The sequence below is a fragment of the Electrophorus electricus genome, chromosome 22 (assembly GCF_013358815.1).
Source record: "Electrophorus electricus isolate fEleEle1 chromosome 22, fEleEle1.pri, whole genome shotgun sequence".
In the NCBI taxonomy this organism is placed as follows: domain Eukaryota; kingdom Metazoa; phylum Chordata; class Actinopteri; order Gymnotiformes; family Gymnotidae; genus Electrophorus; species Electrophorus electricus.
In genome coordinates this window covers 5,429,167-5,450,408 of record NC_049556.1, presented here as the reverse complement: position 1 = coordinate 5,450,408, position 21,242 = coordinate 5,429,167, and the positions used below count along the sequence as shown (strand labels likewise).

The 21,242-nt window shown below is 45.2% G+C and overlaps 1 protein-coding gene across 2 annotated transcripts in view; it reads right to left on the bottom strand.

The window, feature by feature from the left end:
• Window positions 1-4,784: 4,784 nt before the first annotated feature.
• olfm1b (olfactomedin 1b) overlaps window positions 4,785-21,242 on the bottom strand; it is a 22,088-nt gene continuing 5,630 nt past the window's right edge. The window contains exons 1-6 of one of the 2 annotated variants that reach the window (XM_035521685.1): window positions 18,145-18,944; window positions 15,638-15,787; window positions 14,746-14,901; window positions 11,354-11,573; window positions 8,717-8,823; window positions 4,785-5,541 (exon numbers count right to left, since the gene is read on the bottom strand). In XM_035521685.1, coding sequence (XP_035377578.1) covers window positions 4,867-5,541; window positions 8,717-8,823; window positions 11,354-11,573; window positions 14,746-14,901; window positions 15,638-15,787; window positions 18,145-18,294 — 1,458 coding nt within the window. In that variant the 5' untranslated portion in view covers window positions 18,295-18,944 and the 3' untranslated portion in view covers window positions 4,785-4,866. Of the gene's footprint in view, window positions 5,542-8,716; window positions 8,824-11,353; window positions 11,574-14,745; window positions 14,902-15,637; window positions 15,788-18,144; window positions 18,945-21,242 lie in introns of those variants that run through there. The other variant, XM_035521686.1, reaches the window with a different exon arrangement.

The following is a 21,242-nucleotide window of genomic DNA, read 5'->3' as shown; positions in this document are numbered from 1 at the left end:
CAGACTTCAATCTGGCAACCATTAACAATGACTCTGTTTGCCATCTCACTCAGATATCTGGCAGTCGTGATGCGATCTTTTTTGTACTTTGTGTGTGTTTGTGTGTGTGTGTGTGTGTGTGTATATATATATATATATATATATATACACAGATATATATATTGTGAAGATATATTGTGTACAGCAACACACACACGGGATTCTCTCTTATGTGCTTTCGGTAGCTCTCTTTCCATATTACTCATCTTCTCTCTCTCTTTCTCTATCTCTCTCTCTTTCCACTCTTTCTTTCTCTCCCCAAGCAGTTTTTCTTGGCGTATGCCAAGCATCTCTCAGAATAGAAACAATAATTTATTCATTGATTAAAACATCCAATGAGAAAGACAGGAGGGGAGAGAGGGAGGAGACAAGGCGAGGAGTCGGGGAGGTGTGGGGGAGAGACAGAGCGAGAGATGGAGGCGCAGAGGAGAGGTGACCAGCGCTAAGCTGGGAGCATGAGCCAAAGGAACGTTCTTACCAAGCGATGTGTGTGAATGTGTATATACATGGGTGTGTTGTGTGTGTGTTGTGTGTGTGTGTGTGTGTGTGTGTGTGTGTGAGAGAGCAAGATCTGTCAGAAGACATCATTGTGATTTAGTGTGGCAAGAGAGAGAGACAGAGAGAGAGAGAGATACAGAGAGAGAGAGATGGTAAGAGGTGATGGGGGGAATACCCGAGAAACAGTGAGAAAGAGTGTGTGTGTGTGTGTATGTCAGTGAATTAGTGAGATGGTAATGGCAAGCAGGTGTGAGTGTTGAGAGAGTTTTAGATTACAGCACTTTTGATTAAATCTGACTACCAGAGCATTAGGATTAAGTGTTTCATCCGTCTTATGCTGCAGTGTGCTCTGTAATGACCCTACAGATTTAGAGGCTTCATTCTGCTGGTACAAACACAGTACAAACTGTACACTGTACAAACACAGACACACACACACACACACACACGTTTAAGATGAAGGACCATGACTGTGATGAGCATCACTGCTGGACATTTGCTCCTAAAACTGATCTTTACATTGATCTTTGAGTCCGTTTGGACTGCGTGGTTCCAGGTCAAAGCGGTTCTGCTAACATCAATTGATTTGTTGTCATGGCAAATTTGCTCCCTTCACACGCATTAAGTTCCTAAAGCATAAGAACCATTCTGTGGGTGAAATATTAATGAACGATTTATATATGCTGCCCAAGGAACTACTGTGTGTGTGTGTGTGTGTGAGTGTGAGCTAATTGTTTAGGTGTCAGTGAAGATTAAACATTCACCACAAACAAACATAAAAACGTTGGCAGTTGGCTTTCAAATGTTCCAGAAAATGAATGTGTAAAGGGTAGGGGGAGGTGAACGTTCTAAAGGCTTCTCGAGATCCGCACACAGGTTCTTTGGCATGTGTTGGGGAGTCTGACCGAGACCGTCTGATGTGTTGTAACCATTTGCAGCGCACTGATCTTCATCCATGATGAACTTTTCCTTGCTTCATTTTGAAATAACCACCCATCTTTATGTTTGCTTGCTCTTTTAAAAACTAGATTTCCGAAGCGAACCCTGTCCGGCGCTGTACTGTAGGTGTTCTGCAAGGTAGAGACATCAGTAGGTTTCATTAGCAAATGAGACTCGTCACCGTATTGGAACGGTAGCAGTTTGAGACGAGGTGGGTACATACACTGCAGGATGCTCTAGCTGTGCTGGCTGTGGTCTAAAGGTTATTGCCTTAATTAGTAAGTTGCAACATCTGTTTCACTCCACGTCGGACCACTGTGAGACGATATAGCAGTGCAGTCATTTGAGGCCCAGTTTCCTCTAGTGTCTCGAGCTATCAGAGGGTTGGCTTTGCCCCTTACTCACTCTGCGGCCTTGGGATGGTCTCTGGACGACTCTTTTGGGAAAAGCCACTCCTTCGCGCGGAATGGCTCTTGCTCGGCTAAATGGAATTTAAAGCTGCACTTTCTGCCCTCGGCGGCTGGATTAGTGTAACGTCGAGGGAGAGTCAGCACTTTTCCTGTTTCGGGAACGAATCCATTTTGCTTTGTTTGCTACAATAGGATTTTTTTACTGGCGATATTAAAGAGCAAGTTTGTTCAAAATGTTACTACATTGTTACTACAATGTCAATATCATTTCAAAACTTTGTAAATTTAATGGCATGGCCAGCAAGCTTACTATTGGTCTAGTCAGTTTTAATACAGATTGCTTACATGTTTCTATTTACTCGTTTGTTTGTTTATTTAGAGAGAAGGACCATTTTCATGTTATGGTTGTAGTCTAGACAGGCATCGTCAAGGAGACATAAATGGTCTGCAGTACTTTAACAGAACTGTGTAACAGAACCCTGCAACTACTCATGCACCATTTCTACAGGAAGGAGGCGTCAGGACACAGGAAGTTACGACAGCACACAGAACCCGTTTATTGGTACGACTCAAAGACTACCTCATTGCAGCTAAGCACAGACACAGCTAGAGCTGAAGCGGACAGAGACGTTCAACAAATGTCAAAACAACAAAACCAAACCGCGGCAAACAACAGCGATATAACGACAAAGCAGAGCAAAAATGGAGACAGCAACAGTTCTCATGACATCATGTTGCATGGCAACTTCAGCATTTGTTTGTTGCATATTAACATTATTCGGCTGAACTCTCAAAAAACTCAAGGAAACGTCCCACAACGTTAGAGGTGTTTCTGCGTTCTGGCATATTCTGGGATCCATGAGAGTTGCTTTGGGCATGATGAAGCTTGCCAGCATTATTTCTGAGCTTATGAACTGATAAACGTTAAACCTAATGATCCTTGATTAAACGCATAAGCGTTTGTGTTTTGTGGATTACACCGGACTGATGAGATTGGGAGTCAGTTCTTGTTGTGAAAAGCTGCTGTCCATACAAAAATAGGCCATCATTCCTGTTCAGCTACATGTGAAGTCGAGTCTATAAGTGAAACCTGATGTCCTCGGCTGGAAACCCCCTTGCTAACTCCACCCACATTAACTCCGCTCCTTCAGGGGCGCTGCCGTCCAAACACTGTACTGTGTTTTGCCATAGGAAGTCTCTTGAAGTACCTTCAGACTTAAGAAAAGGTTATGCCCTCCATTCACTTCCAATAATTAGTTTGTCCATTATTCTTCATATCTCAAACTAAGTGTTACATGGAAGTCTGTAGGAATTAGCCATCAAACCTGAAGCAACAGTAACAGCTGGAGAAGTAGCAAGCAATTCTGAAGACTGTGTCCCTTCTTTGCTCATTAGCCAAATACTGATAACACGACCACGCAGTGTCCAATCAGCGGGGTGTATTCACAACAGCTTGAACTGCTGAATTCTGGGAGTTTGGGTTCTCTTACAATCCAGTATGAAGGGTGTCAGTATTGGTTGCTTCTGATGGAGACATGCCCCAATATTCTCTGTCCCCTATAAATTATCTTAATGTATATGTGCATTTTAATGGAGTATATGCAATGATGTGCGTTAGTAATGGACATATACATTACGGAGCGGTAGTGGTGAAATTTTCCTTAACAAGTCACTGATAGCAATTTAGAAGGAGAGAAAGAAATATTTGAACCCTGCCCTTCCCATTCTCTCGTGTCTAGAGAAGGCCCCACCCACACCCCACCCACACCCCACCCACATGCCCTCCCACAAACACCTACTGTTTACAGAGTCATATAGGTATAAACATTCCTACGAGCAGACCAACATGGGCCGGACCCACTCATGCAAAAATGAAACGTGTCTCACGTCTAGCCACAAACACAGAAAAAGAAACCACAGTAAGGTTTGACCTAAACCGCCTCAATACAAGGAGTCGGTTACACCAGCCAGAGTGGTCATATTGCTTACAGCAACGCTAAGCAGCACGATGGATGTCTATCTTCTTGTTAGCTAGTGTGTTAGCGAGTTGGCTCGTTCTTCCAGTTTAGCGACTCGCGGCAGTCTTTGGTCCGACACATGGTGCTACATCGCATGACACTGGTGGGGCGTCAGAAGTGCCATGTTCAGATATGATCTCAGGAGAAATGTCTGAACAACGGCAAAACTTTCAACAGTCAATGCTCTTAGCATTAGACCGTTTTGATTTATTTCGTTTGCTTGACATGTTCGGCAGCCTATTATCGTGGCTGCACTGATGATGGCGTGTATGTGTCATAGTCTACAAATACCCGCTAAGCTGGAGGTACCACCCACGTGAGCTCCACCGCGTGATTGGCCGGGGCAGCACCGGGCCAGGCAATGAGCCAGGGCATCACTGGGTTACCATTTGGCTGGGCTGTAGCTGTTTTCCGAGTGGGTACCTTTTTGCGTAGCACCTAGCATTTACCTCTGTAAAGCCAGCCAGTGCAGGGAGGGGCAGTCCTGTTTTGGTTAAGAGTCCATAACCGTCTCTATCAGGTCCGTGGCTAAGCCCCTCCCCTCACTTTGTCAGACTTTGCAAAATGACAAATGTCCTCTTAGTAGCATAGAGTACAACCGTCTGATTGGACAGAATCCTACCTAGCAAATCAATCAATCAATCAATCAAAAGTCATGATCTTTGTTGGCATTTGTCCTTGGCTATTTTTTTTTAATATATACTGTCCCTCTAAATTCATATCTCCTCTTAGTCTCTTAGTCTTTTCCTCTTAGTGCATTCACTTTGCTTTTTATATAGATGTATTATTCTCTATTTTATTTTATAGATCTATTAATCCAACTGTTATTTCATCTATCAGCAGTCTGTTCCACTTTCTCTGACAGTTTGATATCTCTCTGTCACTCTCTCTGACATGATTGAACCTCTTGAATATCCCATGACAGATTCTTTTCCTGTCCATCTGACAGGCCGTCTCTATGGTTACAGCTCCTCGGAGCGGACCAGGTGGAAGAGGGTGACATTGTAGAGAACCTGATGGCCGTTGTTCCAGGCATAGAGGGCGCGGTCACGAGGGTTGTAGTCCAACATGGAGATGTGCGAGTACTTGTTCTGCAGCGGGATGTCGATGTACTCGTAGGTGGAGGAGTTGGTGTGGTAGGCGTAGTAGACCTTCGTTCCACCAGAATAGCCGTTGGTCACGTAGAGCGTTCCGCAAATCATGAAAGACTCGCCGGCACTGCGCTTCGGATGGTTGGTGGTCCACGTCTTGACCACGTGCAGCGTGACGGGGTTCAGCTTGCTAATGACAATGTTTCCCGCATTCTGGTTGGTAGCGTAGACGACCCAGAGGCCGCCTTCGTCCACCATGAGGTCGATGTCAGAGTGGCCGCCCCAGGCGTAGTGGTAGGCATTGTTGAAGCCCGCGTTGTCCAGCCGCTGCGTCCGACTGATAGTGGAGGTCTTGAAGTCAAACTTGATGATGACTTGGCTTTGGAACTTGTTGAAATAGATGGAGCCATTGTAGACCACTTGGCCCGTGCCAGACCAGGGGTGAGGCAGCCGGTGGGAGGTGAAGTTGTCCGACGTCATGAAGTCCACCAGGGAGCGGTACTCCCGCACAAAGCGGTTGTTGTGGTAGCCGTCCATGTACCACACCTGCATTGGAACATGGCAGAAAAACTGAGTGAATTTTGGGAAAATACTTAACAACAAAACTGACCTTTATATAACACAAGAGAAACAAGAAAATATTGGAACCCAGAATGCCAAGATTCATTTCTCATGGGCAGGAAACCTTATAATTTCCTATAATATACTCTTTATTAGTGTTGTAGCATGCAAAGTTGAGTCAGCGAAATCCCCACGGCTGAATTATCTAGTGCAGTGTTCGACTGTATTGGACTTAACTGAACACTATAGGTGTTAATTTGACACTAGGGACATTGTGCAGTGTGGTCTCTTGTGAGACCTAGACATTGCTTTAGACTCCCTAATAGCAACGGCAAAGGTCGTATCTGTCGAGTAGGATACACAGGAAGGAATAAACCACTCCAGATAAACAAACGCATAAATGGTGGGGCAATGAAGAATGCCGACAGCACTTAATTGATCGGCATTCTTGCCACGCTACCTTGGTGTTAAGGATCACATATTGATAGGCCCTGCATGCTTTTTTCTAGGCACTTCCACTTCCAAATGAAATCTCATCGCCTTGGGGATTGGCCCACTCCTGCTGTAGTAAGAACACTGTTAGCATCCAGAACCCTGCGAGGATAAGTCCAGATCATTCTGCATAAAAAGCCAGCTCTCAGGAGAGAGTCCCAGTAGGGCCCAAACTCCTGCCCCTCAGAACATACGGGGGGTGCAGAGGTTGGGGCCCTGCTCCACACCCTGCATTTACCTAGGGGTCAGGTGTCATTCCACAGAGGCCAACCAATTCAAATAGAAGGTTCTATCAACATTTATTATCAGTGTTTTATTTAGGGGTATCTACTGATCCAGAGAGAAAGAGAAGAGGAGAGAGAGAGAGAGAGAGAGAGAGAGAGAGAGAGAGAGAAAGAATGCATAAATCTTAAAAGAGCAACAATTACTACTACTACACAATATGCCACACATCCACATTTATTATCTGTGAGTGTGTGTGTTCAGTAGCTTGTTTAATGATTTGCTGTAATAGTTGGCTTACCTTTTGTGTTTGTTTTATGGTATGGTAACCCTATATTTCTTTTGTTGAGTTTAATGTTTGGTCATGACGGTGTTTTAACAGTTTTTATGAGTGTGTGCTGTATATGTGCTGTGTGTGTGTGTGTGTGTGTTTATGGGAGTGATGCAGGGTTACAGTGTGTAAACTGGATTGATTTATGTTGTGTGTTTTTGTAGTTACTGAGGGATGTGAGCACTGTGAAAACTGATTCACAGTGGCACAATCACACACTCACACACGCAGAGCACTCAGAGGTGTAATAAAGTCCTGTTCAGGGTTATGTGCGCATTAAAAATGCCTTCCTTTGATGGTGCATATCAAATACATGGATTTACCCTGCTCAACCGCATGTTAATGAGGGCGGCAGAAACAGACCAAGCTTCCTGCTCCGGGAACAGTATGTCACAATCAACACTAGCTCTTACAGTGTTGTGCGAGAGGCCCAGACTGCCACCAGATCAGTTTTTATTGCACTCTTCTATATGTAAATTTTCTGTGCTCATATACACTGATAACAATACACAGGGATAACAACGGACCTGTGGAGTTGTGCACGTTACAGCAAGAGGCTTGCAGATATAAGCAGCACATAGAGTCACCAGGACTGAGATCAGGAACCTCTGGCATTCTCCTCTCTTGAGTGGTATGGTCCATGGAACCATGTGCTGATCTGAAAACAGTTTTTCCCTGTATCAGCCAGTAGAACCATGTATGAACGCTGATTTGAGAGCAGTTTCAATGGCTCTAAACATACTGGTGGGCCAAATGAATAAAATCTACTGCTGGATTTAATGTGACATTAACAGCATATTGTACTGTTTGAATGATATATATTGTGCATTTTGTCCACGTTTGCATGACTTTAGTGATTCAGTGTAAAACACTGCACTGCAAAAAAATAAAAAATAAAAAATCCCACTTGAACCTGTCTGATGATAAATGTCCTCATAAGGAGCTGGTGTGGATTGGAGGACCTTTTCTCTACCAATGTTTTGGTCACACATACAAGTCATCATCAAGATTCTGCACATGCACCCATTTAGCACTGAATATGATGGTAAACTTTGCTACTGCAGTAGTCAAAGTACATGAAGAAGATGGTGGTCTGCATGAACAAGATCTCAGAATGCCTCTAACTTTTGCCCTATGAAAGGCAAACGTAGGTGTAGCAGAGGAAGAAGCTAACAACTCTAGACCAAGGAGAGGCACAATTTTGCTGCTCTGCTGTGATTTAGAAGAAGATCTTATGTCGTCCACTCGGTGCAACCGTGCGGTTCCTGACTTGTTGAAATCGTAAGTTGTCCACTTGGTGCAACCATGCGGTTCCTGACTTGCTGAAATTTTTTACATTTATTTTTCTCTTAAAATTGTTATTATCGTGGTGTCTATTGTCAGCCAGAGGAGGATGCCCCCCCACCTTTGAGTCTTGGATCCTCTCAAGGTTTCTTCCTCATGCTCTAGGGAGTTTTTCCTTGCCACTGTCGCCCTTGGCTTGCTCACTGGGGGCTTGGATGCAGATATTTGTAAAACTGCTTTGTGACAACATCTGTTGTAAAAAGTGCTATATAAATAAATTTTGATTTTATTTGATTTTGTCCCATTTTTATGTAACTGCCAGTTGAACTTTCAGTATACCACTGGTCCCACCAATTTGTATGTATGTCCTAATTTACATGTTGATTTTGATTGGCTTTCCCCTAGGGAACAGGTGAATTTAGCACAGGAGGAAGTTGACACTGGAACACTAATTATTGCCATGATAACTTTATAAATAGGAATTAAATACATAGGTTAGTGTCAAGTTTTATGAATCTGGCCAGTTGAGTAAATGTATATGCATTTATATTTAAATACATGTGCATGTGTCTGGGGATTATAAAAAAGAACGAGACCGGTGTCACATCAACCCCAGTCAGAGACCAGAGACTTGTCTCGCTGCATTTTGATAACAGCTTACTAGTCAGTCTCACGCTCACTGCACAGCGGTAATGGACGGATGTATCTGTGTTCATGTTCGTGACTGTGAACAATGTCTGCATGTTTGTTTGTTTTTTTGTATTAGTGTGCATATATGTGTATGTGTGTGTGTGTGTGTGTGTGTGTGTGTGTGTCTGTGTGTGTACTCACTCTGGTATCTCCTTCTGGAGCCACTGGGTCGGTCATCCAGGACCCGAACCGAGATCCAGATGTTTTAATAGTGATGGGCTCACTGATGCCTGTGAGTTTACCACAAGCTGCAAAACATGCACACAATTAGCTTAGAGCATGCTGAAACACACACACACACACACACACACACAGATATGCACTTGCAAAGAACACAGTATTCACAGGCTCAAAGTAACACACATTCAGAGTGATTGAAAGCATTATTAAATATACTCTTATACTCTTATACCCCTGTAAGTGTGTGCGTGTGACACTCATCACAGTCATGGACCTCCATCTTAAACGTACGTGTGTGTGTGTGTGTGAGTGTGTTAATACATCTTATTAAGTCTCCTCAGTTGCTATACTGCATCTAAATTAGCCTGACTGGGCACTTTATCTCATTTGAGTGAACGACAGTAATTGGTAACTGCTCTTAATTGCTGAAATTTCCACTGAATTCTGGCTGAGGAAAAGGGGAGAGAGAGAGAGAGAGAGAGAGAGAGAGAGAGAGAGAGAGAGGATGGACAGAGAAATATGTAGAGAGAGGGAGAGAGCACAAATATTTATGTTATAATTCTCAGTGTAACATGGTCACATCACTGCTAAAACACAATATGCACCCACACACTGTAAAACCAGAAGATACTGGTTTTATTTTCTCCCTCTCTTGCTCACACTCACAATCACACACACACACACACACACACACAATCTTTCTATCCAACTTTATTGATACTGAGAAAGAAGGAGAGAAAGACAGAAAGCGAGAGTAAGTGAGAGAAAGAGAAATGGCTTATCTGTCAACAATGAATGTGTTTGACATGTTTGGCAGCTGGTGGAATTAAACTGTAATGTGTTCCTGCAGACAACAGAAAACCTTATGTAATCTCTCGTCTTCCTTACACACACGCACACACTCGCGCACACACACGCGCGCACACACACACGCGCGCACACACGCACGCACACGCACACACACACACACAGCTGTGCTCTAGTGATTTGGGACAGATGGGGAATACTCTAATCTTTAGAAGCTGGAGGAAAGCAGGGGGAAGCAAGCGTAACCCAACCCTGCCCAGAGCTACGGGGCTGTGGCTAGCGCCACCTCTATGCATCGATTAACGTGCTTGTTAAGTAAAGCATGTCTGGGGAATGACTGGAGTCACAACACTAGGCCTGCGTGAACGGTCTCCCTGCTAGGCCTAGCAGGAACACAAAGACAGAAAGAGGGAGATAGAGAGACAGGCAGGCAGACAGACTGGCATAGACTGTGGTTACTGATTTACACTTGCACAATCACAGACACACCACTCTGAAGTGTCATAAAGTCCTGCTGGCGGTTCCGTGCGCATTAACAATACCATAATAATAATAACAGATTCTTCCGTCTTTTATTTGTCTAGTAAATGTTATTTGGTAGTAAATAACACCGTTACAATAATGAACTGGATTGGCGTAGGCACGGGCACATTCTCGCCTACATCAAAAGCCTCTTTGAGAGCCTGCGTGTAAGCCCGGGCGCACACGTTTCCCTTTGATTAGCTGAACTTCATAAGTGAGTCTCTGATTCCGGGCCAGTCGAGTACAGATAAGAATGTCAGGGGCAATTTAGGGAAATATCTCAGCAGACCTGATCGGAAATCTAAGGCTTCTATATACGCCGAAAGTGTTGGCCAAGGGTTACAGCTTTTCACATCGATTTGACTCTTTTTAAATGGATACCCACAGTACGCCATGTATCCATATGAATCACGCATATTGGCTGGCCAAAAAGCAAATGAAGTTCTGTGTGTTGACCCGTGTTGGGAAGGAGCCCTGAAGTTTGATTTAAAGGTATCATACGTTTTAGAGTAGAACACCTACCTGGACCTCATATCCCCTCCATTGGGTTATCGAGGCCACAGAAGAAGAAATCAAGTTATAATTATAAACTCCTGTCTCTACTAGCTTTCGCAATGCTAAATTACGTCACCAAGTCTTTGCGGGAAAAATGGACTTCTGGAATTATGTGTTACTTCCTGCGAAATGCTGAGATTATTACAGCATGTTTGTAGTAGCTGGGTAGAAGCACTAATCTAAAAGCTCATTGGACGGAAAACTATGATGACCTTGAAGTGCATTACGACTGCAAAGGTTTTGACTTAAAAAAATAAATCACTTTCCTATAGGTATACGCTAGCCTAAAAAGGTAGCGTATGCAGCGTATGTATATGGAAAAGTGATGGCGGGTTCATTTACATACACAGTGGCAATTAAAGGTGCTTCATATAAGAGTTGCTGCATACATAAATAAAACTACCGAAAAATCTAAAACATAAATCTTTATATATATATACACACACACACACTTCGCTCACTGTCACTATACTTGCCCATCGTATCATAAATTAAGGTTTAGATATGCATACTGCTCAGTTGTCTTTCCCTGTGCGGTTAGATGTGCTTCTGGCATAACTTGCCTGGATGGATGCAGGTTGTTGCCCTGCTCTGATAATTGAATAATACTTTTACTACTATTACTAGCTATGCAAGTCTCATCTGAACGTGTGCGTGCGTGCTGATGTGAGCATGCGTCTGTTTGCGCACGTGCGAGCACCTCTACTCCCTTACCGAGCTTTTGCATGCACGCGCGGAGCCTCTCCTCCAGGCTGGAGACGCGGGAGTGGAGCTCGTCGTAGTCGTACGCCCCCATCTCCTGCTGCAGGAGCGCCAGGCTGGCTGTCAGATTCTGCACCTCCTGCTTGAACTGCAGCACCAGCCGCGCGTCCGCCTTGTACTCCTCCAGCACGGGGATGAGCGGGCGCAGCTCCGCCATCTTCGCCTTTATGGTCTGCGAATACGCCACAGAGCGCGCTCAGACCCGCACGCGCTCCATATCTCGGTATCTCGGATATGGGCGCATTCAGACAGCAACACGTTCACCATTTTAAACAGTGCTGCCTCCACGAGGAAGCAGGTAAAAAATCCCAACTAACACTACCGCCTAACTACTCTCACTCCTGCGGTGTGTGGGGAGGGTGTGCGTAGGCGTGCTTCACAGGTGTGTTTGAGACTCGGCGCGTGTGGTAATTGGTGAGTGCCACGTGTTTGTGTATTCGTTTATAGGAGAGCCATTGAGAGACCAGAAGCCCAGTTATGGTAAAAAAGCTCTAACATGTCGGCGAAAATCAAGCGCTCGGAACACGGTAAACAATTGGGAAAGCACTTTATTGAGTTTCATGGTTTCCACAGCAAAGGCGAAACATGCTCATTTGACATGTTACACACAACAACGTGATTCTCAGCTATGATCCATTATCTTTAAAAGTGTATTAGTCCAATAACCAAATATCGCATAAAGACAAATGAAAAAAGCAACGTGAGCAGTTATCAACTTGGAATCATCAGAATTATGATAATATTAATATTACTATAAACCAAATAAAAATATTGAACAGAATAGTTATGTAAATGAAACCTAATGAAGGATTTAGAGGCGCATGCAGGAAGGGATCCGATTGGTGGTTCGGTAAGGAGGGGGAAGGATTATCTTACAGTTAATGTTGTATAATAGAATACGAGAACTGTGACATAAACGGCGTGACTGACGCCCACTTCAGCCAATCGTGGGTTAGACCTGCCTCTTCTGGCCTCAGGCTCTCCTATTATGTCTTTATAGTTAGCCCTGCAAGCAAGAAACAACACACTGAGTACAGGATGCTAACTCGCTAACCTAGCTAGCACACACGCATCCCCCACGCACGCGCTCGCGCACACAAACACACACCCCTGCAGTCGAGCTTAAATTAAATGCACACAGAGTGACAGAATTACAGAATTCGTGGCAAGCTGTGGGTTGGTGTGTCTGAGTTAGCATACATGCATGCAATGCCGTGTGGATTGTGTTAATGTCTTTCTGTTTGCGTGTGTGCGGGCACGTTTGTTATCCATGCCTAAACAGGGTGTAGTGTGCTGTATGATACTTTCTGCGATAACTAATGTGTCTTTGAGTTTCTAGAAAGGTGCAGGAAAATATAATGTATAATTATTACTTTATCACTGATTAGTAACTAATCTGTGATCAGTCACTGCACACTGATTAATCTGTTCATATCCATGTAAGTGGTTAGTCACTGAGTACTGATTGATCTGTTCAGATCCATGTATGTGGTTATTCACTGAGTACTGATTAATCTGTTCAGATCCATGTAAGTGGTTAGTCACTGAGTACTGATTAATCTGTTCAGATCCATGTAAGTGGTTAGTCACTGAGTACTGATTAATCTGTTCAGATCCATGTAAGTGGTTAGTCACTGAGTACTGATTAATCTGTTCAGATCCATGTAAGTGGTTAGTCACTGAGTACTGATTAATCTGTTCAGATCATGTAAATGGTTAGTCACTGAGTACTGATTAATCTGTTCAGATCCATGTAAGTGGTTAGTCACTGAGTACTGATTAATCTGTTCAGATCCATGTAAGTGGTTAGTCACCGAGTACTGATTAATCTGTTCAGATCCATGTAAGTGGTTAGTCACTGAGTACTGATTAATCTGTTCAGATCCATGTAAGTGGTTAGTCACTGAGTACTGATTAATCTGTTCAGATCTATGTAAGTGGTTAGTCACTGAGTACTGATTAATCTGTTCAGATCTATGTAAGTGGTTAGTCACTGAGTACTGATTAATTGGAGCAGACTTGTGCCCCGACCCGTCTCAGCTGCCATGGCTACACCCACCACCCCCTTGATGTCCTCTCCTGTATCCCACCACACCTCCACTCTAGCCAACTACTCTTCTATTGCCTTTAATGTACGTTCTATTGCGGGTTGGGTCTCAGACACATGCGCACCTCAGGAGAAGACTAGGACCTCTAGAAAGTCGGACTGGACATTAATTGTTTATTTAGTAATTTTTTAAATGGAATTTTCTCTTTAAATAGTTATTATTGTAGTGACCACTGTCGGCCAGAGGAGGATGCCCCCCCCCCCCCCCCCCCCCCCCCCCCTTTGAGTCTTGGTTCCTCTCAAGGTTTCTTCCTCATGCTCTAGGGAGTTTTTCCTGTCCACTGTCACCCTTGGCTTGCTCACTAGGGACTTGGACATTTGTAAAACTGCTTTGTGGCAACATCTGTTGTAAAAAGTGCTATATAAATACATTTAAATTTGACTTGATTTTGTTAGATTTTTATGTAACTGCCAGTTGAGTTGTCATCATAACACTTGTCTCTCGGTGTGGATTTTTAAACATTTGTAAAGCTGCTTTGTGACAACATATGTTGTAAAAAGCATTATATAAATAAATTGTGATTGATTTTGATTGATTGACCTGTGTATACTGATTTGTAATTTTCAATAGCTGTATCTGAATGTTTTACTCTTAAAAAAAAAAAAAAAAAAAACCTCTTAATAATTAGACTTACGAATATGGTTCTTGTTTATAATAAATGACTAATACTAATAATTAATCAGCCCCAAGCAAAAATATGGGAAATCAACAAGAGACAAGTAGAATAGTTTAAATATACATTTAAGAATATTAAAATCCACCACAGTATTAATCTTTCTGGTCCAGCTCTCTGTGAATAGATGAACTAATGCAGACATTGACGCATTCTGGCATGATAAAGAGAGTGAATCATTTAGGCAAGTAATGATTCCATAATATCATAACATAATATTTGGCTTCTTTCTGAGTCAGGAGAAAACAAATTAGTTCGTCAGAGAGAGATGTAGGGGCACAGAGAGATTTTTTTGAATGTGTCAAAGCAGGCATGAGTCCAGCTCTGAAAAATTCTGTTCCCTTTTTCCTCCTGCTGCTGCCCGTCCAGTGTAAGATCCTGTCTGGCTGATCCCGTGTATTTAGTACTTTATTAAGAAACTTGGAACGTTTGTGTGTGTGTGTGGGGGGGGGGGAAGTCTGCAGTGTCCTTCATTCCTTATATACAATGTGTGTCAGTAGTTTTATTGATGTGTGTGTGTGCGCGCACGTGCGTGTGTGTGTGTGTGTGTGTGTGTGGCTTACCTTGTATTGCTTGGCAAGGTTTTGTTTGTGGCTTTCCTCCACTTGTCTGAATTTGTTCTCCAGGCCTCTGAGCTGATCCTCCATCTTAACCACATACTGCAGGTCTCTCTGTGTGCGCTGGTCCAATACCTGGATCGACTGGGTCATGTTCTGCACCTATAGCAACCACACACACGAACGCACACACACACACACACACACACACACACACACACACACACACACACACATCATATGTCAGGCAGCAATAAAATTACTAATAATAATCTTTCCAATAAACTTTGAAAGATCTATCTTTGCATGGAAATATGCATTTGTGTGAGCGTGTGGGTGTGTGTACAAGTGTGTATGTTTCTATGAGGACTGTTAATAAATTCATCAGGTGTGTTGGGTGGGTGTGATAGAACTAATTTCAGCTTATTAAACAAGGCATAAAAAGTCTTCTGCATCCCCTTTCCTGGTGCTGCACAATTTTCATCAGATTTGCAAATAAAAATAATTTGTGTTTATGTTGCAATCAGTTTCCTGATGTACAAATTTTCATATTTATTATTCAGTGTGAATATTATATTCTAATTGCATTTTGTTTATATGAGTGAAGGCTGATGTCATCCTGGGGGATCTCATTAATGTGTGAGTTCATGTGTGTGTGGTTGTGTGTGTGTACATATGTGTATGTGTGTGTGTCACTGTAGATTAGTGCAAAGAAGCCACAGACACAGTGGAGAGCTATAAAAGCTGTTGTTTGTCACAAGGTCACTCAGATCTCTAGAGGCAGCGGCTGACAAGATGATGCGCTCTGTGTGACATCATCCTCCCGGGCCAGCGGCTGGAGCAGGTTGGAGCCGCACCCCGGCCACCGTCTCGCTCAGGATGCGGTCGCTACGGTTACCTTCTCCAGGAGCTGCCGTAGCTGTTTGGTGCGGGCGTCCCGGGAGCACATGGTCTGCTGAGGGGCGACGACCGTGCACACACACCGGCCCTCGCTATCCTGCGCAGAGCTGTACACCTGCCAGGACTCCTCTGGGTTAGCAGGCAACACCTGGTGGGGGGGGATGAGAGGATGCAGACAAATGGAGAAGGGGGGGGGGGGCGGAGTTTGGGGGCAGAGAGAAAGAAAGAGAGAGAGGTAGGGGACAGAGAGACAGATGGGGAAGAGAAAGAGACAGGTGGTGACAAAGAGCAAGAGGGATGGGGTACAGAGAGAGAGAGAGAGAGAGAGAGAGAGAGAGAGAGGTGGAAGAGAAAGATGGAGCACCGGGAGATCAGGGATGAGACAGGAGAGGACCAGAGGGAGAGTCAAAGGGTGAGAGGTTTACATTTACAGACTCGTGCTTTGACCCACTGTAGAGTCAAAGCCTATTTACTAAGAGTTATTACCTGCACTAAGGGTTCTGGGTGGAGCTGTCTGATGCAGGAGAAGTGATTGGGATTGTGCTGTGTTGTTATGCACTCACTAATCTAATTTGTGAACGTGCTTCTGCCCTTGGGAAGGTTTCATTCAACACTGTTTGCGATCAGAACCATGGCAACACAGTAATGACCTGGGCGACACTAAAAGGGCGGTGGAGGATTGTGGAGCAGCTACAGGCAGTGGACATGTGTATCGGTATGGCTCTATTCCCCCAGCATGTGTAATAAGGTCTCGTTGCTAGAATGAGGTGAAGGACCCTGAGCTCCGGTGGGCGCAAGCTGTCCTGCCTTCGGTCAGGTCTTGATTCGTGACAATTGTTCTTGGAATTAAACAATTCTGATTGGTTGGGTGTCTCATATGGTTCCAAAAACAAGTGTAACTCAGCTGAGGCAGGGACGGACTCGGGAGTTGTCTATGAATGCGGGAGGGTGTCCGTGCATTTCTATGAAATTTTACAACTCTTAACTACTGCCTCTAATACAAACAGCCAAAAAAAAAAAAGAGAAAGAAACATGCGCACACATAGGAACGAACACATGCACATGCACACGATTACGCAAAGCCCCATCTGCTCGTGCTACGTCAAACCACACCCCTCTGCGCGTGCGCCAATCAAACGTTCGGCCCCACAGGGCGCGCTGCCGATTCATCCAGGGGACGTAAAGTTCGTAACAGACCAGATTGTCGCCCGGCAGAAGAGCCAAGTTTCTACTTTCACACGACTACACTTCCTATTGATTTTTGACTGAGAAAGAGTGCGGTGGCACCTAAAAGTGTTTATCTCAATATGCTGTCCGTTGTCACCGGTCTTAATCAGTGTGTGTTTCTTTATGCGTCTTGTGTGTGTGTAATCCGTGTCAGTAGCGTGGTGCTTTTAACGGTTGATTGACAAGTGTCGGATTACGAGATTACCGTTCAGCACGAAAACCCTGGACCCCAGGTGTAAAACTGACAGGCTGTATGGGGGCGACCAGCAGGAGTCAAACCCTAGACGCCCCTCACCCGCACCCAGCCCGGCCCGTTACTGTCAACTCAAAGAAAACCCGGAGCCGAGCGGACCACAGTGACTGCGTCTGCTGACTCGAAATTCAGTTTCACAAAAGGACGTCGCTGCCTTCATTGAAACCAGGCTGAGCAGAAGATCTTCCTTGACACGCACAAATAAATGCATCAAATAAACAAGATACATATTAAAAATCCTATATATTTTCACAGTCAACACAGCGATTCGTAACCAGGCGACAATAGTTACGCACAACTCCTCGGGAACCTCCTAAACTCGTTAAGCACACCGGCGCGGATCGACGCCTCCATGGCGAGTCCGCCAACATTAGAGAAATCACTGCGGGCAACAGGGATCCCATAAAGATTCGAGATTTCGTTTTGCGCGCTACACGACAAATCACGTCGCACTGACATTTCACGCAGATATTCGTGCCTTCTGCAGAATCAAACAGCCCGCTTAACGGCATTCCTGTGCTTACACGCGGGGTCACGGGGGTATCTAACCACACGCCAACATGTCATTATCTGCGAAGGAATTAATATGCATTACAGGAATCTGTTAACGCAGAGCTGTTCAAAAGAAGAAACCGGTATTTTGAAACTGGTATAGGACTCGCACCATCTGAAAATTTCTGATGATGTCTTTTGCATGCGGAAAACAAGCTCAGGGTTCTGTAACAATGCAAAAAGGTGCGACTCCCTACGCCCGCCCTTTGAGAACTTAAGGTAACCTACAAACTGGGGGGCTATTTACGAGAAATCACACCAGATCACCGTTCATTCATTAAGAAACGATTTAACCACGATGAGCCGAGTGCGCGCTCGGGACAGCCTAAACTGCTCAGGTGTTAACTGAAGCACCTTGCTAACACAGTTGTGGTTTCCGTTTAAAAGGAAGAAAGGTTTGCGCTGAATAATATAACATTTTTATTTTTTTTTAAATCGCCTCTCGCCGAATGAAAGTAAAGCACCGCACTTACTCCCGTACTCCGGTCCAGGTAACCACTCTGCGCCGCGGTCAGTTTGGTAGTGTTAAGCCCAACCAGCGACGGCAAGGTCTGGGACATCCAGTTGGTGATCATCGCCATCGTGCTCAGGACGACTCCGATCTTCAGCAAAGGCACCGTCATCTTCGCGCTCTGCGTTCAGCTCCAACTTTCATTCCACACGCGCCACCGGGTAACCGACGCGGCAAGCTGAGCTGCCTGGGAAAACCTCAAGGACCGTTATCTTCGCCTCCCGCGAGCCCGGGTCGGACGGCGGCGTGTCGGGCATCTTTTTTTTGTGTGGACCGGGCGGTGCTTGGCGCTATGGAACACAGCCGGCGCGTGCGGTGAAAGTGACGAAAAGAACAATCATGTGGCAGTGAGCCTCGTGAATGAGCGGTCTTTCCCCCCTCTTCTCGCGAACGTCCCGTGCACAAGTGCGCTTTGGTATCGGTCCCCCCGTTTAGTCCGTCAGTGTCCTTGGCCCACCTTTCCTCCGGTAGCTGCTCGTGACTGACTGCACGCACTTTACACCAACAGCGCGCTTTAAGATGAGAAAGAGGCGGTGCCACGCGCCCCTACACGACGAAGCACAGGGTGATGTCAGGCTTGTTCTGCCCACGAGACGCCCCTCGAACGCCACGCGGGTCCTTGTAATCGGCTCGGAAATGGCGCGCTGTAATCCCGTGCCCGGGAGGACAGTAAACGAGCGGTTGGGCGAAGGTCATGCACTCCTGTGCTGGGGTAAAAGGAGCGCTCGTGCGCTTAATTACCCCCTTCGCAGGCGGCAACTCTCGCGCTGCCCGCGATTGTTGGTTTGCCCGAATGACCCGGCCGATGTTCATTTAATGAGCAGTCGCACACGATTAGGCTCGTTATTGTTTAATAGACGCCCTCTCTGTATTTCTTTTGGCCCCGCGTCCGGCAGCCGAAGCCAGCAGCGCACGCACTGATGTGGAGCACACTGCGAAGAGACACTGAGAACACGTTAAGCTGACAGGTGTGGAAATGTCTTTACCAAAATGTCACAGACGCGCCTCAAACAGGAGCCCGATGGGGCTCAGGCAGGCGGAATTGGCGAAAATATGTGCGGGAATGAAGGAGAAGAATGTGAAACGTTTGAATAGGTCCCTAAGCGTGGCCGCACGGGACGGGACACCCGTGAGCCGTCGTGTTTTGCTGGTGAGTGCATCGGAATGGTTCGATCGCCCTCTAGTGTTGTTAACGGTGCTACGGCCGGCTCGGGAGACGGTGAACGTCGGTACTATACCGGTACTATACCGGTTACAACACATAACGACCGAAAATCACTGGTTCCAGTTAACACTGGCACGTTTAATTTTAGAACCCCGCGTGAAGTAAAGTGACTGTGCGCCATAGTCACGAGCGAAAAGTGTGAGCGCGTCATTTACTCGCGTGCGGCACTTTCGAAAATCCCATCATGGAACTCTCAGGTTCATTTTTAGATTTTCAGAAACGTATTTAAAAGTTTTGTTACTAATGTTACGTTAACCAATAAGAAGTTAGGATTCGGTCAAAATGTTTGAGGGTATTGTTTTTAAAGGTTTCAGGATGTTAAGCTCAGGCTATTTATAACTTGTCATAAATTTAACACAATTTTCCAGAGAAAGATTTGGAAGATATAGTCAGTGGGCCAATGTGAAGTAGTTATGCTAAAAGAAAGAGACAAGAAAAGAGATACCACAACCATGTCCTATACCAGAGAGAGAGAGAGAGAGAGAGAGAGAGAGAGAGAGAGAGAGAGAGAGAGAGAGAGAGAGCGAGAGAGAGAGAGAGAGAGAGAGAGAGAGAGAGAGAAACAGGAAATAAGATACCACAACCTTGTCTTAAACCAGAAATTGAGAAAGAAACAGGAAAAGAGATACCACAACCTTGCCCTATACCAGAGAGAGACAGGAAAAGAGATACCACAACCTTATCTTATACCAGAGAGAGACAGGAAAAGAGATACCACAACCTTGCCCTATACCAGAGAGAGACAGGAAATGAGATACCACAACCTTGTCTTAAACCAGAGAGAGAGAACGGGGGCTGGAGCGGAGGAGTGCAGTATGTGTGAATTCCTGAGACTTGAGGGAGATTGAAAGAAAAGGCAAACAGTAAAGGTGGACAGATAAAGGCAGGGGTGTAAGCACTGCTGATACGTCAGCAGCAGCCCCTCGGGTTGGTGGAGATGGTTATGTGCGTGTTTTTGTGCATGTGGCTTTCTTTGCTCTGTGCTGAAGCTGGGTTGTGTGGGCTCAGGCTAGGAAGGGACGAGCATACCCGATCAGGCACTGAGCGGAGCTTAAAATGCGGTGGTAAGTGTTTGTCCGTGGGTACGAGTGTGAGCGTGCGTCTGGGTGTGTGAGATGGGGAGAATTTGAGGTTTTGTTGTGTGTGTGGAAGAAATGGAGAGAGGGAGTACAGGATGAATTGCACGTGCTTCAGTGTGAGTTTGTGAGATTGCGCTGTGTGTTAGATAAAGGGAGAGAAAAGGAGAGATGGCATGTGTGTGTGTATGTTTGTGTGGCAGAGAGTGAAAGAGCTCACTGTGGAGGAAGAGAAAAGAGACAGAACATCAGAGATGCAGAGATGAAAAGATGAAAAGAGAAGGTCACTGTCAGCACAAATCACTTTGGGCTAGAGGTCTATTTGGCAAAGAGCTCTTTGTGTGTGTGTGTGTGTGTGTGTGTGTGTGTGTGTGTGTGTGTGTGTGTGTGTGCGCGCGCACGCGTGTGAGAGAGTGAAAGAGAAAGAGAGAGAACATGGAATACCCATAACCCAGCGTCGAAACTGAAGGTTAGTAACTCAGGGTAAAACGAAAGCAACACAGCTCAGCAAACCTAGATGGAATTTTTACGCCCGTACGACGTATTAGAGCACCACGCACGTACACACCAGCAAAACCAGGAAAGCTGCTGTTAGCCTCTCTACTGTCTGCATCCTTCCCCTTGAAGAGGAGGCCTAATTGTGAGCTCTGTGGCTGCTATCACCCTTTCCTTCAGTTCAACCCTGGGTGATGTTTACTTATCCGTGTTCCAGTCCTGTGCGGCTTGCAGCCTGCCACACTAAAACACACACGGCTGGAG